Genomic DNA, 16555 nt, shown 5'->3' on the forward strand with positions numbered 1-16555 from the left:
AACCATCGAAGTCGGAATGCCGCGAAACTCACCGAGTCAAAGCCTTTCGTCGTTTGCAGAAGGAAGTGTGACATAGAACAAGTAGCAGAAGCATACATGGTCAAGAGGGATCACCCGAAATTCAAAGGCAACTGAATTTCGACAACCGGGGCATCGAAGTCGGAATGCCGCGAAACTCACCGAGTCAAAGCGTTTCGCTGTTTGCGGAAGAGAGTGTGATGTAGAACAAGTAGCACAAACATGCTCAGGAGGGATCACCCGAAATCAACTGAATTTTTGCAACCGGGGCTTCCAAGTCGGAATGCCGCAAAACTCATCGAGTCAAAGCGTTACTCCCTTTGCGGAAGGAAGTGTGATGTAGAACAAGAAGCAGAAGCATACATGCTCAAGAGGGATCACCCGAAATTCAAAGGCAACTGAATTTCGGCAACCGGGGAATCGAAGTCGGAATGCCGCGAAACTCACCGAGTCAAAGCGTTTCGCTGTTTGCGGAAGAGAGTGTGATGTAGAACAAGTAGCAAAAGCAAACATGCTCAGGAGGGATCACCCGAAATTGAGAGGCAACTGAATTTTGGCAACCGGGGCATCCAAGTCGGAATGCCGCAAAACTCATCGAGTCAAAGCATTACTCCCTTTGCGGAAGGAAGTGTGGTGGAGAACAAGTAGCAGAAGCATACATGCTCAAGAGGGATCACCCGAAATTGAGAGGCAACTGAATTTTGGCAAACGGGGCATCCAAGTCGGAATGCCGCAAAACTCATCGAGTCAAAGCATTACTTCCTTTGCGGAAGGAAGTGTGGTGGAGAACAAGTAGCAGAAGCATACATGGTCAAGAGGGATCACCCGAAATTCAAAGGCAACTGAATTTCGGCAACCGGGGAATCGAAGTCGGAATGCCGCGAAACTCACCGAGTCAAAGCGTTTTGCCGTTTGCGGAAGGAAGTGTCATGTAGAACAAGTAGCAAAAGCATACATGCTCAAGAGGGATTGATTGTGCATCAAAAGTATCATTAAGTCTTTTATTTTACATATGTATTTATTGTTTTTATTTGAATTTTTTATAATAAGTGATGTGCTTTTTAGTAATGAAGTTTCTTTTAATGTTTCGATAGGTTTTTGGAGCTTAAATGAATTATTTCAGAAAATTCAACGTCGGAATTCAGAACAAAGAATTGAAGAGAAATTTAGTTGAAGATTGAAGCAAATCTTGGTTCAAATAAGTGCTCCAAATTTGCCCAAAAAATCAATTATTTTCCAATTCTAGAAAAGAATATCAGATGATCCATTTCAAGCCCAAACTTACCTTATGTTGTGTGCAAACTTCAACCATCAAACACTCAAGGTTTCAATGTCAATCTTAGCCCAAATAATAGGTACAATTGTATACTTATTTGATGTTTAAATCCAACCCCAAATCAGCCCCCAAATCAGCCTCCAAATCAGCCCAAGCACAATCCATGATCTTACATGTCCACACAACAAATAATATTTGATTTATTTTGGGCAATTAATTGATTCAAGAGGGCAAGCACATGGATGGAAAGCTGGAGGGGACATTGTGACATTATTTTGGGTCAACAAGAAGAAAGAAACAGCTCATAAAGGAGGAAGAAAAACGTGCACCAAAGTGTTCTCCAAGCTGGCCTGATTTAATTTTCCAGAACATCTTTCGGTGTTTTGCCCATAACTTTTGACTCAGATGTCCAAATGAGCTGTTCTTTAATGATCTGGAAAGCTCATATAATTGCCTATAAATATGTCTCTAATAGCCATCTCCAGGGGAGGCTTCTAAGAGGGTCGAATTGCTGTCCAAAGTTAGAGTCAGATTTGTGTCCGAATTTTTACTGAAATTCTGTTGTGTTCTTCTTTGTAGATTTCGGTTCTTTAGTTTGTAAAACTTATTATTTCAATTTGATTCAAGTTATTTCATGTTTATTAAAGTGTTCTTATATATAATCATGGTTGGCTAATCTCTTTCTTGGATCCAAATCAAGGATGATGGTGATTGAGGTGAGTTCTTTAAGATATGAATGAATCTTAATGTTTATCTTCTCATTTTCTTCATGAATGTTTTATTATTGCAAAGAAATTTTAGAAATCATTTAGGTAATGTTATAATCTTGAATTTTTATGCACAAACCTTAGTTTTGGTATAGAGATTGCTTGATTCAATGTCTTACTTAATTTGAAAGTACTTGTTCATTCTTAAGCAATAATTAATCTTCATCTTTTTAAACTTCATTGTAATATCTTCCGATCTAATATCACCATCGTTGATATTAGGTTGAGTTATCTTATATATGTTGAAGAAATCACCAATACATCACCATTAAAATTGATTTGGACCAAGACTTACTTTTTCTTGTCTTTTAAAATCTATTTACACTTTTTCATCTTTGAAAACAAATCAATCAATTATTTTCAACCAAGTTATTGTTAATTTAATTTCTCTTGAGTTTTTTTTGTTGTTACCTAGCTTAATTTCCAGATCTAGCTCTCTGTGGATATGACCTCGATCTTACCGAGTTAATTGCTACATCGCACACTCGTGCACTTGCGAGTTAAAACAAGTCGATCATAAAAAGCGGTCAAGCAATTTTGGCGCCGTTGCCGGGGAGCTAGCAAGCAAAGGTAACAAATTTATATTTGATTATTGAAAAATAAAAAAAAATTCATATAAATAAAAAATCAAATGGCTGGTTTTACCGCCTAAAAAAAAAAAAATTTGACCTCAACTTTTTGGATATTGGACTATTAATTGTTGGATTTTGGTTGGTTCAACCATTTTTCTTTTATTGTTTATTCTAGTTAGTTTCTAATATTTATTATTTATATTATAAGGCTGGTTTTACCGCCTCTTGTTTATTTTATTTTTTTGTTGTTATTTCTTTTATATTTATTGTCTAAAGTGCTTGGCCGGTATTACCGCCTCTTGTTTATTTTATTTTGTTGTTATTTATTGTTATTATTTCTTTTATATTTATTGTTTGAAGTGCTTGGCCGGTATTACCGCCTCTTTATTCATGCTTGTTATACTTATCTTTTAATGTTTATTGTTGTTAATATTGTTTATTAGTTGGAGAGTGAATTTCTTAATTTGTTGTATTTTTATTTTTGAGCCATTACTTTATCTTGTACGTTTCATTTACTTTTATTTGCAATCTTTTATTTTTTTTTGTTTTTGTTTTTTTTTTCTCTCCTTTCCTTTCGTATTCATATAATTGTTATTTTATTATTATTATTATTATTTTATCATGGCTAATGTTGAAGATGTAGAGGGTGAAGGGAGTGTTCAAGGTAATGGACCTCCACAATTTAATGATCAACCTAATTTTCGAACTCTTAGAGAGTATCTTCACCCGGCTAGACAAAGTACACCTTCGTGTATTATCTTGCCTCTTAACCAACAAGCTTTCAATTTGAAACCGGGCATGATTCAACTTCTTCCCACATTTCACGGTATGGATTCTGAAAATCCATACATACACATTAAGGACTTTGAAGAGGTATGTAATACTTTTATTGATAGAACATGCACTGAGGAAACTATTCGGCTTAAATTGTTCCCATTCTCTCTAAAGGATAAAGCCAAGCTTTGGCTAAACTCCTTACGTCCTAGGTCTATAGGTACATGGAGAGAAATGCAAGCTGAATTTTTGAAAAAATACTTCCCCACTCATAGGACGGCAGCCTTACAACGTCAAATGATGAATTTTTCTTGTAGTCCAAATGAGTCATTTCACCAAGCTTGGGAAAAGTTCAAAGACTTGTTAAATGCATGCCCCCACCATGGTTTTGAGATGTGGAGGTTAGTGAGTTTCTTCTACGACTCTCTTACCGCAGATTTTAAAAAGCTAGTGTCAACCATGTGTAATGGTGAGTTTTATGACAAAGAACCAAGTGAAGCCTTCGATTTTTTTGATCAATTGGCTGAAAACACAAAGCAATGGGAGACTTCTCTCCCACTTCATGTTGAGTCTAGAAACACCATTTCTCATTCAAGTGGGAAGTTCCAATTAAAAGAGACTGATGATCTTAATGCTAGATTAGCCTCATTGGCTAGGAAAGTAGAGTCTCTTGAGATTAAAAAAGTGCATGTCATGAGTGAACAACAAGAGGAAAGTTGTGTTGTTTGTGAGAGCAAAGGGCATAGGACAACTGAGTGTCCTACCATTCCAGCCTTCAAGGAAGTGCTATATGGCCAAACTTCTGATTCAAATAATGTTAGAAAGCCATTTTCAAACCAAGTAGGCAATCCCTACTCTGAGACCTATAATCCTGGATGGAGGAACCACCCAAATTTTGGATGGAGAAATGAGGGCTCTTCAGTACCTCAAACATTTCAACCTCCACCCCAACCATTTCATGCTCCCACACATAACACGTACCAACCACCTCATAAGAGATCCTTAGAGGATACTCTTCAACAATTCATGCAAACACAAGGAGGAATCAACAACCAAGCTTACAAATTTCAAGACCAGACCAATAGGACTTTAGATGACATTCGAAGTCAACTCACCAAGTTGACTCAATCACTAAGCATTCAAGAGAAGGGAAAGATCCCAGCTCAACCAATGCCAAATCCTAGAGGTCAGGTACACATGAGTGAATCCTCACTTAGTGAACCTTCAAACCATGAACAAGTCCAAGCCATCACTACCCTTAGAAGTGGAAAGATTGTTGACAAAGCTATAGGTTTTGGGATGCCTAAAGGTATTGTGGAGGAGAAATCTAGGGAGAGTGAAGAGGGAATCAAAACACAAGTGACAAATGAGAGTCTGAGTGACAAAGAAGGCGAGATAAATGAGAAAGAGATGAGTGAGAAAGGAGATGATTCAAGAAAAATTGGAGTCAAAGTGAGTGATTTAGAATTTGTTCCTAGAGCACCATTTCCACAGAGGTTAGGGAAACCTAAACATGATCTTGTGAACTCGGAAATCTATGAATTGTTCAAACAAGTGAAAGTCAACATTCCACTCCTTGATGCAATTAAACAAGTCCCATCTTATGCAAAGTTCCTTAAGGACTTATGCACAGTCAAAAGGAGATTGAATGTGAAAGAAAGAGCCTTTCTAACTGAGCATGCTAGTGCCATCATCCAGTTTAAGACCCCTCCCAAATACAAAGATCCTGGTTGTCCTACCATTTCATGCATTATTGGAAGTCATAAGATAGACCAAGCTTTGTTGGATTTAGGAGCAAGTGTGAATTTGATACCCTACACTGTTTACGAACAGTTAGGTTTAGGAGAAATCAAGCCTACTCGAATCACCCTTCAATTAGCTGATAGGTCAATCAAGATTCCTAGGGGTATTGTTGAGGACGTGTTGGTCCAAGTAGATAAATTCTACTTTCCTGTTGATTTTGTAGTGTTAGACACCGCACCTATTCAAGGTTCTAATGCTCCCATCCCAGTCATCTTAGGTAGACCTTTCCTAGCTACATCCAATGCTTTAATTAACTGTAGGAATGGGGTGATGAAATTGTCTTTTGGGAATATGACTGTGGAGATGAACATATTCAATGTCTCCAAACAAATTGGTGAACATGAGGACATTAGAGAGGTAGATTTGATCCAAACAATTTGTCAAGAACACTTTGAGAGAGAATGGGTAAAGGATCCATTGGAAAGAACTTTAATTCATGATGAAAGACTTTATTCTTTGGAATGTGTTGATGAGGAAGTAAAAGAACTCGAGACTTATCTGGATCCAATGCCTATTATGTCAATAGGTCAATGGACCCCATCGGTTGAGCCTTTGATTTCACCCCAAGTGAAAGTGGAGGCATCTCTTGTCCAACCTTATAAACCAGAAAGGAAGCCTTTACCGAGTGATCTTAAGTATGCTTTTCTAGGGGAAGATGAATCATATCCTATTGTGATTTCATCAAAACTTAGCATAGAGCAGGAACAAGAACTTTTGAGAGTGGTGAGAAAACACAAGAAAGCAATTGGGTGGACAATCACTGACTTGAAAGGAATTAGCCCTCTTTTATGTACACATAGAATTTATCTTGAAGAAGAGGCTAAATCTGTGAGGCAAATGCAAAGACGATTGAACCCAAACATGAAGGAAGTAGTGAGAGGTGAAGTGCTTAAACTACTTGATGCGGGTATCATTTACCCCATTGCAAACTCAAAATGGGTTAGTCCAACCCAAGTTGTTCCCAAAAAATCTGGAGTCACTGTCGTAGTGAAAAATGAAAATAATGAGCTAGTACCAACTAGAATCCAAACTGGATGGCGTATGTGCATTGATTATCGTAAGTTGAACATGGTGACTAGGAAGGACCATTTTCCGCTTCCATTTTTAGACCAAGTGCTTGAAAGAGTAGCCGGAAGAGCTTTCTATTGTTTTCTTGATGGATACTCAGGTTACAACCAAATTGAGATTTCTTTAGAAGACCAAGAAAAAACCACTTTCACTTGTCCTTTTGGTACCTATGCTTATAGAAAAATGCCTTTTGGCTTGTGTAATGCACCAGCCACTTTTCAAAGGTGTATGATGAGTATCTTTAGTGACATGGTGGAAAATTTTTTGGAAGTTTTCATGGATGATTTTTCAGTTTATGGGGATTCTTATGAGTTGTGTCTAATGCATTTAGAAAAAGTTCTTGAAAGATGTGAAGAGAGCAATCTTGTACTTAATTGGGAGAAGTGTCATTTTATGGTGACACATGGCATTGTCTTAGGTCACATTGTTTCTTCAAAAGGGATAGAGGTGGATAAGTCAAAAGTTGAAGTCATTCAAAAATTACCTACCCCTAGAACTGTGAAAGATGTGAGATCCTTTTTAGGACACGCTGGTTTCTATCGAAGATTCATTCATTCTTTTAGTACCATTGCCAAACCATTGTGTAACTTGTTGTCACAAGATGTCCAATTTGATTGGACATCAAAATGTCAAGAAGCTTTTGAAAAGCTTAAAGGGTTGTTGACCACTGCACCAATCATGCAAGCTCCTGATTGGTCTTTACCATTTGAACTGATGTGTGATGCTAGTGATTTTGCGATTGGGGCTGTTTTAGGGCAAAGAAAAGATAATAAGCCTCATGTCATTTATTATGCTAGCAAGACTTTGAATGATGCTCAATTGAATTACACTACAACCGAAAAAGAACTCTTAGCTGTGGTCTTTGCATTAGACAAGTTCAGGTCTTATTTGGTTGGATCTCTTGTTATTGTTTTCACTGATCATGCAGCATTGAAATACTTGCTCACAAAACAGGATGCCAAGCCACGTTTGATTCGATGGATCCTCCTACTCCAAGAGTTTAACCTTGAAATTCGAGATAAAAAGGGAGTAGAGAATGTAGTGGCTGATCATTTGTCCCGTCTTTCAAGCTATGAGACCACAACTGATGAATCTCCAATAAATGAATTCTTTGCTGATGAAAATTTATTTTGTGCAGGTACTGTTTCCTACATTGGCTCTCCATGGTATGCTGACATAGCAAATTACCTAGCCACAAGTCAGATTCCTTCTCATTGGTCTAAACTTGATAAACAAAAATTCTTGCGCAACGTGCGTACTTTTTTTTGGGATGACCCCTACCTATTTAAATATTGCCCTGACCAAATTGTTAGGCGGTGCATCCCTGATCATGAAATTCCAAGTGTCATTAATTTTTGTCATGCATTAGCCTGTGGTGGGCATTTCTCTTCCAAGAAAACCACTGCCAAGATCTTGCAATGTGGTTTTTATTGGCCCACTATGTTCAAAGATGTCCATGCCTTCTGTGTTGCATGTGACCGATGCCAACGACTAGGTAACCTCACTAGGCGTAACATGATGCCCCTTAACCCCATTCTTGTTTTGGAAATATTTGATTGTTGGGGGATTGATTTCATGGGACCTTTTCCAAGTTCATTTGGCTACCACTTCATCCTTGTAGCTGTTGATTATGTGTCTAAATGGGTGGAGGCCATTGCATCTCGCACCAATGACCATCGAGTTGTTGTCAAATTCTTGAAAGAAAATATTTTCTCTCGTTTTGGCATGCCCCGGGCTATGATTAGTGATGGGGGAAAGCATTTTTGTAACAAGCCCGTTGGGATGTTGATGAGAAAATATGGTGTAATTCACAAGGTCAGTACCCCATATCACCCACAGACTAGTGGCCAAGCTGAGTTGGCAAATAGGGAGATCAAGAACATTTTAGAGAAAAACAGTCAATCCAAACCGTAAGGATTGGTCCCTACGACTAGTTGATGCTTTGTGGGCATATCGCACTGCTTACAAGACCTCTTTAGGAATGTCTCCTTATAGGCTAGTTTATGGAAAACCTTGTCATCTCCCTGTTGAGATTGAGCATCGTGCATATTGGGCCATCCGGCAATTCAATGACAATGAAAACGAGGTTGAAAAAAAATAGAAAGCTTCAATTGGATGAATTAGAGGAGCTGAGAAATGATGCATTTGAAAATGCAAAAATTTCAAAACATAAGATGAAAGCTTTGCATGATAAACATATTTTTAGAAAATCCTTTCATGTTGGTCAAAAGGTTCTCTTGTATAATTCACGATTACATCTCTTTCCTGGGAAGTTGAGGACAAAATGGATTGGTCCATTTGTGATTAAATCCATCTCTGAGCATGGTGCATTTGAGGTAGAAAATCCTACGAATGGAAATGTTTTTCAAAGTAAATGGTCATCGATTGAAACTTTATCTTGAAAACGTTGTGGCTGAAGTTGAGACATTGGATCTTGAAGATCCAATACCATTGTAGTATCAGAAGTAATGAGTTTTTATTTTTATTTTATTTTTCATTTTCATTTTTATTTTCTTTCTTCCATCTCTTATATTTTCTTGTTCATGCATTAGGGACAATGCATAATTTTCAGTTGGGGGGTGTGAGGTTCTTTATTTTCACAAAAAAATAAAAAATAAAAAAAAATCAATGTTTTCTTTTAGTTGTGATATGCAGGTTAAAAAAAAAAAAAAATCAAGCAAGAAGTCAGCTCATGTCCAAGTCAATCAGACATTCATCCTTGAAAACAAAAGGGGAGTAATAGTTTTCTAATCGTTATACTTTTCTTCTCTTTCTTTTTTTTATTGAGGATAATGTAAAACTTAATTTTAGATATTTGATTATGTTGAATGCTTGAGATAACCATGCTTGTTTAAAAAAAAAAAAAAATTGCATTCGAATGTGAATGAGACTTGTTTAGGATCAACATTACATTTTTGGATTTATTATTGTGTTGAACATTGCATGCTTTAATTTGGGATAGATAATATCTTATAAAGCAAGATATAGCATACTTTTTTTAAAAGATTATTGAAGTACATCTTTCCTTGTAAAAGTTGTGTGAGTTGTGCGATTATGCATGAAAGATGAGTGTGATGCTTTACTTGTGATTATCCCTTTTGATCTAGTCCTAAACAAGGTTTAAGTAAATAAAGTAATAATTATTACACAAATAAATAAATAAATGTGTACAAAGTTCTATCTACTCCAATGTTTTGAGTTGCTCAGTAACTAGGGGTATTCATCACAAATGTTTATCTTTACGTCAAAAGGCAGCTTGAAATATGAGTATGCAAAGCACTTTAAGTTTGTGACTTTGTGAGTAACCGGGTGCATTCATCACAAATGTTTGTATTCGCGTCAAAAGGGAAGTGACCACTTAAAGAAAAAGAATAAATAATATCTTCAAAAAAAAAAAAAAAAGAAGAAAAAAAAAAGGGAAAAATATATATAGATATTTCTTTAGTTTGCTACCTTGTTTGTAGTAGTGAAAAGGGAAGATTACATGTTGAGTTTTCGCGTGAATCAATTATGTTGATTGCATGATAAATACGATTGAATTTGGAATTTTGTATGGATGTTTGATTTAGAGAATGTGAGTATGCTTATTTTTCTTTATTTGGTATTGTGTACACTAAGTTAAAGATACCAATGTTTGCATGATAGGTCCTTTAAGTGTGATGAGTCGAGCCTAATTATGTTATTATTATTCTTTTTATTTCAAAGGTTTTATGTTTTGTTTTGCTTGAGGACTAGCAAAATCTAAGTTGGGGGGTGTGATTGTGCATCAAAAGTATCATTAAGTCTTTTATTTTACATATGTATTTATTGTTTTTATTTGAATTTTTTATAATAAGTGATGTGCTTTTTAGTAATGAAGTTTCTTTTAATGTTTCGATAGGTTTTTGGAGCTTAAATGAATTATTTCAGAAAATTCAACGTCGGAATTCAGAACAAAGAATTGAAGAGAAATTTAGTTGAAGATTGAAGCAAATCTTGGTTCAAATAAGTGCTCCAAATTTGCCCAAAAAATCAATTATTTTCCAATTCTAGAAAAGAATATCATATGATCCATTTCAAGCCCAAACTTACCTTATGTTGTGTGCAAACTTCAACCATCAAACACTCAAGGTTTCAATGTCAATCTTAGCCCAAATAATAGGTACAATTGTATACTTATTTGATGTTTAAATCCAACCCCAAATCAGCCCCCAAATCAGCCTCCAAATCAGCCCAAGCACAATCCATGATCTTACATGTCCACACAACAAATAATATTTGATTTATTTTGGGCAATTAATTGATTCAAGAGGGCAAGCACATGGATGGAAAGCTGGAGGGGACATTGTGACATTATTTTGGGTCAACAAGAAGAAAGAAACAGCTCATAAAGGAGGAAGAAAAACGTGCACCAAAGTGTTCTCCAAGCTGGCCTGATTTAATTTTCCAGAACATCTTTCGGTGTTTTGCCCATAACTTTTGACTCAGATGTCCAAATGAGCTGTTCTTTAATGATCTGGAAAGCTCATAGAATTGCCTATAAATATGTCTCTAATAGCCATCTCCAGGGAGGCTTCTAAGAGGGTCGAATTGCTGTCCAAAGTTAGAGTCAGATTTGTGTCCGAATTTTTACTGAAATTCTGTTGTGTTCTTCTTTGTAGATTTCGGTTCTTTAGTTTGTAAAACTTATTATTTCAATTTGATTCAAGTTATTTCATGTTTATTAAAGTGTTCTTATATATAATCATGGTTGGCTAATCTCTTTCTTGGATCCAAATCAAGGATGATGGTGATTGAGGTGAGTTCTTTAAGATATGAATGAATCTTAATGTTTATCTTCTTATTTTCTTCATGAATGTTTTATTATTGCAAAGAAATTTTAGAAATCATTTAGGTAATGTTATAATCTTGAATTTTTATGCACAAACCTTAGTTTTGGTATAGAGATTGCTTGATTCAATGTCTTACTTAATTTGAAAGTACTTGTTCATTCTTAAGCAATAATTAATCTTCATCTTTTTAAACTTCATTGTAATATCTTCCGATCTAATATCACCATCGTTGATGTTAGGTTGAGTTATCTTATATATGTTGAAGAAATCACCAATACATCACCATTAAAATTGATTTGGACCAAGACTTACTTTTTCTTGTCTTTTAAAATCTATTTACACTTTTTCATCTTTGAAAACAAATCCATCAATTATTTTCAACCAAGTTATTGTTAATTTAATTTCTCTTGAGTTTTTTTTGTTGTTACCTAGCTTAATTTCCAGATCTAGCTCTCTGTGGATATGACCTCGATCTTACCGAGTTAATTGCTACATCGCACACTCGTGCACTTGCGAGTTAAAACAAGTCGATCATAAAAAGCGGTCAAGCAGGGATCACCCGAAATTCAAAGGCAACTGACTTTCGGCAACTAGGGCATCGAAGTCGGAATGCCGCGAAACTCACCGAGTCAAAGCCTTTCGTCGTTTGCAGAAGGAAGTATGACATAGAACAAGTAGCAGAAGCATACATGGTCAAGAGGGATCACCCGAAATTCAAAGGCAACTGAATTTCGACAACCGGGGCATCGAAGTCAGAATGCCGCGAAACTCACCGAGTCAAAGCGTTTCGCCATTTGCGGAAGCAGTCTGATGTAGAACAAGTAGCAGAAGCATACATGCTCAAGAGGGATCACCCGAAATTCAAAGGCAACTGAATTTCGGCAACCGGGGAATCCAAGTCGGAATACCGCGAAACTCACCGAGTCAAAGCGTTTCGCTGTTTGCGGAAGAGAGTGTGATGTAGAACAAGTAGCAAAAGCATACATGCTCAGGAGGGATCACCCGAAATTGAGAAGGCAACTGAATTTTTTGCAACCGGGGCATCCAAGTCGGAATGCCGCAAAACTCATCGAGTCAAAGCATTACTCCCTTTGCGGAAGGAAGTGTGGTGGAGAACAAGTAGCAGAAGCATACATGCTCAAGAGGGATCACCCGAAATTGAGAGGCAACTGAATTTTGGCAAACGGGGCATCCAAGTCGGAATGCCGCAAAACTCATCGAGTCAAAGCATTACTCCCTTTGCGGAAGGAAGTGTGGTGGAGAACAAGTAGCAGAAGCATACATGCTCAAGAGGGATCACCCGAAATTCAAAGGCAACTGAATTTCGGCAACCGGGGCATCCAAGTTGGAATGCCGCAAAACTCATCGAGTCAAAGCATTACGCCCTTTGCGGAAGGAAGTGTGATGTAGAACAAGTAGCAGAAGCATACATGCTCAAGAGGGATCACCCAAAATTCAAAGGCAACTGACGTTCGGCAACCGGGGCATCGAAGTCGGAATGCCGCGAAACTCACCAGTCAAAGCGTTTCGCCGTTTGCGGAAGGAAGTGTGATGTAGAACAAGTAGCAGAAGCATACATGCTCAAGAGGGATCACCCGAAATTCAAAGGCAACTGAATTTCGGCAACCGGGGAATCCAAGTCGGAATGCCGCGAAACTCACCGAGTCAAAGCGTTTCGCTGTTTGCGGAAGGAAGTGTGATGTAGAACAAGTAGCAGAAGCATACATGCTCAAGAGGGATCACCCGAAATTGAGAAGGCAACTGAATTTCGGCAACCGGGGCATCCAAGTCGGAATGCCGCAAAACTCATCGAGTCAAAGCGTTTGCGGAAGGAAGTGTGATGTAGAACAAGTAGCAGAAGCATACATGCTCAAGAGGGATCACCCGAAATTCAAAGGCAACTGAATTTCGGCAACCGGGGCATCGAAGTCGGAATGCCGCGAAACTCACCGAGTCAAAGCGTTTCGCCGTTTGCGGAAGGAAGTGTGATGTAGAACAAGTAGCAGAAGCATACATGCTCAAGAGGGATCACCCGAAATTCAAAGGCAACTGAATTTCGGCAACCGGGGCATCGAAGTCGGAATGCCGCGAAACTCACCGAGTCAAAGCGTTTCTTTGCGGAAGGAAGTGTGATGTAGAACAAGTAGCAGAAGCATACATGCTCAAGAGGGATCACCCGAAATTCAAAGGCAACTGAATTTCGGCAACCGGGGCATCCAAGTCGGAATGCCGCAAAACTCACCGAGTCAAAGCATTTCGCCTTTGCGGAAGGAAGTGTGATGTAGAACAAGTAGCAGAAGCATACATGCTCAAGAGGGATCACCCGAAATTCAGAGGCAACTGAATTTCGGCAAACGGGGCATCCAAGTCGGAATGCCGCAAAACTCATCGAGTCAAAGCATTACTCTTTGCGGAAGGAAGTGTGATGTAGAACAAGTAGCAGAAGCATACATGCTCAAGAGGGATCACCCGAAATTCAAAGGCAACTGAATTTCGGCAACCGGGGCATCCAAGTCGGAATGCCGCAAAACTCACCGAGTCAAAGCGTTTCGCCTTTGCGGAAGGAAGTGTGATGTAGAACAAGTAGCAGAAGCATACATGCTCAAGAGGGATCACCCGAAATTCAAAGGCAACTGAATTTCGGCAACCGGGGCATCGAAGTCGGAATGCCGCGAAACTCACCGAGTCAAAGCGTTTCGCCGTTTGCGGAAGGAAGTGTGATGTAGAACAAGTAGCAGAAGCATACATGCTCAAGAGGGATCACCCGAAATTCAAAGGCAACTGAATTTCGGCAACCGGGGCAATCGAAGTCGGAATGCCGCGAAAACTCACCGAGTCAAAGCGTTTCGCCTTTGCGGAAGAAGTGTGATGTAGAACAAGTAGCAGAAGCATACATGCTCAAGAGGGATCACCCGAAATTCAAAGGCAACTGAATTTCGGCAACCGGGGCATCGAAGTCGGAATGCCGCAAAACTCACCGAGTCAAAGCGTTTTTTGCGGAAGAAGTGTGATGTAGAACAAGTAGCAGAAGCATACATGCTCAAGAGGGATCACCCGAAATTCAAAGGCAACTGAATTTCGGCAAACGGGGCATCCAAGTCGGAATGCCGCAAAACTCACGAGTCAAAGCATTACGCCCTTTGCGGAAGGAAGTGTGATGTAGAACAAGTAGCAGAAGCATACATGCTCAAGAGGGATCACCCGAAATTCAAAGGCAACTGAATTTCGGCAACCGGGGCATCGAAGTCGGAATGCCGCGAAACTCACCGAGTCAAAGCGTTTCGCCGTTTGCGGAAGGAAGTGTGATGTAGAACAAGTAGCAGAAGCATACATGCTCAAGAGGGATCACCCGAAATTCAAAGGCAACTGAATTTCGGCAACCGGGGCATCGAAGTCGGAATGCCGCGAAACTCACCGAGTCAAAGCGTTTCGCCGTTTGCGGAAGGAAGTGTGATGTAGAACAAGTAGCAGAAGCATACATGCTCAAGAGGGATCACCCGAAATTCAAAGGCAACTGAATTTCGGCAACCGGGGCATCGAAGTCGGAATGCCGCGAAACTCACCGAGTCAAAGCGTTTCGCCGTTTGCGGAAGGAAGTGTGATGTAGAACAAGTAGCAGAAGCATACATGCTCAAGAGGGATCACCCGAAATTCAAAGGCAACTGAATTTCGGCAACCGGGGCATCGAAGTCGGAATGCCGCAAAACTCACCGAGTCAAAGCGTTTCGCCTTTTGCGGAAGGAAGTGTGATGTAGAACAAGTAGCAGAAGCATACATGCTCAAGAGGGATCACCCGAAATTCAAAGGCAACTGAATTTCGGCAACCGGGGCATCGAAGTCGGAATGCCGCGAAAACTCACCGAGTCAAAGCGTTTCGCCGTTTGCGGAAGGAAGTGTGATGTAGAACAAGTAGCAGAAGCATACATGCTCAAGAGGGATCACCCGAAATTCAAAGGCAACTGAATTTCGGCAACCGGGGCATCGAAGTCGGAATGCCGCGAAAACTCACCGAGTCAAAGCGTTTCGCCGTTTGCGGAAGGAAGTGTGATGTAGAACAAGTAGCAGAAGCATACATGCTCAAGAGGGATCACCCGAAATTCAAAGGCAACTGAATTTCGGCAACCGGGCATCGAAGTCGGAATGCCGCGAAAACTCACCGAGTCAAAGCGTTTCGCTTTGCGGAAGGAAGTGTGATGTAGAACAAGTAGCAGAAGCATACATGCTCAAGAGGGATCACCCGAAATTCAAAGGCAACTGAATTTCGGCAACCGGGGCATCGAAGTCGGAATGCCGCAAAACTCATCGAGTCAAAGCGTTTCGCCTTTTGCGGAAGGAAGTGTGATGTAGAACAAGTAGCAGAAGCATACATGCTCAAGAGGGATCACCCGAAATTCAAAGGCAACTGAAAACTCCGGCAAAGTCGGCAATCCAAAATGCAAACTCACCGAGTCAAAAGCGTTTCGCCGTTTGCGGAAGGAAGTGTGATGTAGAACAAGTAGCAGAAGCATACATGCTCAAGAGGGATCACCCGAAATTCAAAGGCAACTGAATTTCGGCAACCGGGGCATCGAAGTCGGAATGCCGAAAACTCACCGAGTCAAAGCGTTTCGCGTTTGCGGAAGGAAGTGTGATGTAGAACAAGTAGCAGAAGCATACATGCTCAAGAGGGATCACCCGAAATTCAAAGGCAACTGAATTTCGGCAACCGGGGCATCGAAGTCGGAATGCCGCGAAACTCACCGAGTCAAAGCGTTTCGCCGTTTGCGGAAGGAAGTGTGATGTAGAACAAGTAGCAGAAGCATACATGCTCAAGAGGGATCACCCGAAATTCAAAGGCAACTGAATTTCGGCAACCGGGGCATCCAAGTCGGAATGCCGCGAAACTCACCGAGTCAAAGCGTTTCGCCGTTTGCGGAAGGAAGTGTGATGTAGAACAAGTAGCAGAAGCATACATGCTCAAGAGGGATCACCCGAAATTCAAAGGCAACTGAATTTCGGCAACCGGGGCATCGAAGTCGGAATGCCGCGAAACTCACCGAGTCAAAGCGTTTTTTGCGGAAGGAAGTGTGATGTAGAACAAGTAGCAGAAGCATACATGCTCAAGAGGGATCACCCGAAATTCAAAGGCAACTGAATTTCGGCAACCGGGGCATCGAAGTCGGAATGCCGCGAAACTCACCGAGTCAAAGCGTTTCGCTGTTTGCGGAAGGAAGTGTGATGTAGAACAAGTAGCAGAAGCATACATGCTCAAGAGGGATCACCCGAAATTCAAAGGCAACTGAATTTCGGCAACCGGGGCAATCGAAGTCGGAATGCCGCGAAACTCACCGAGTCAAAGCGTTTCGCCCTTTGCGGAAGGAAGTGTGATGTAGAACAAGTAGCAGAAGCATACATGCTCAAGAGGGATCACCCGAAATTCAAAGGCAACTGAATTTCGGCAACCGGGGCATCGAAGTCGGAATGCCG

The 16555-nt window shown here is 39.9% G+C and overlaps 1 protein-coding gene across 1 annotated transcript; it reads left to right on the plus strand.

Moving 5' to 3' along the window:
• Positions 1 to 3254: 3254 nt before the first annotated feature.
• LOC140956144 (uncharacterized) lies at positions 3255 to 8680 on the plus strand. The gene is given in 4 exon segments (XM_073412613.1): positions 3255 to 4821; positions 4888 to 8168; positions 8170 to 8376; positions 8378 to 8680. Coding segments are annotated over 4 exon segments (5358 nt in total).
• The last annotated feature ends 7875 nt before the right edge of the window (positions 8681 to 16555 follow it).

This window comes from Populus alba, chromosome 11 (assembly GCF_005239225.2).
Source record: "Populus alba chromosome 11, ASM523922v2, whole genome shotgun sequence".
Lineage (NCBI taxonomy): Eukaryota > Viridiplantae > Streptophyta > Magnoliopsida > Malpighiales > Salicaceae > Populus > Populus alba.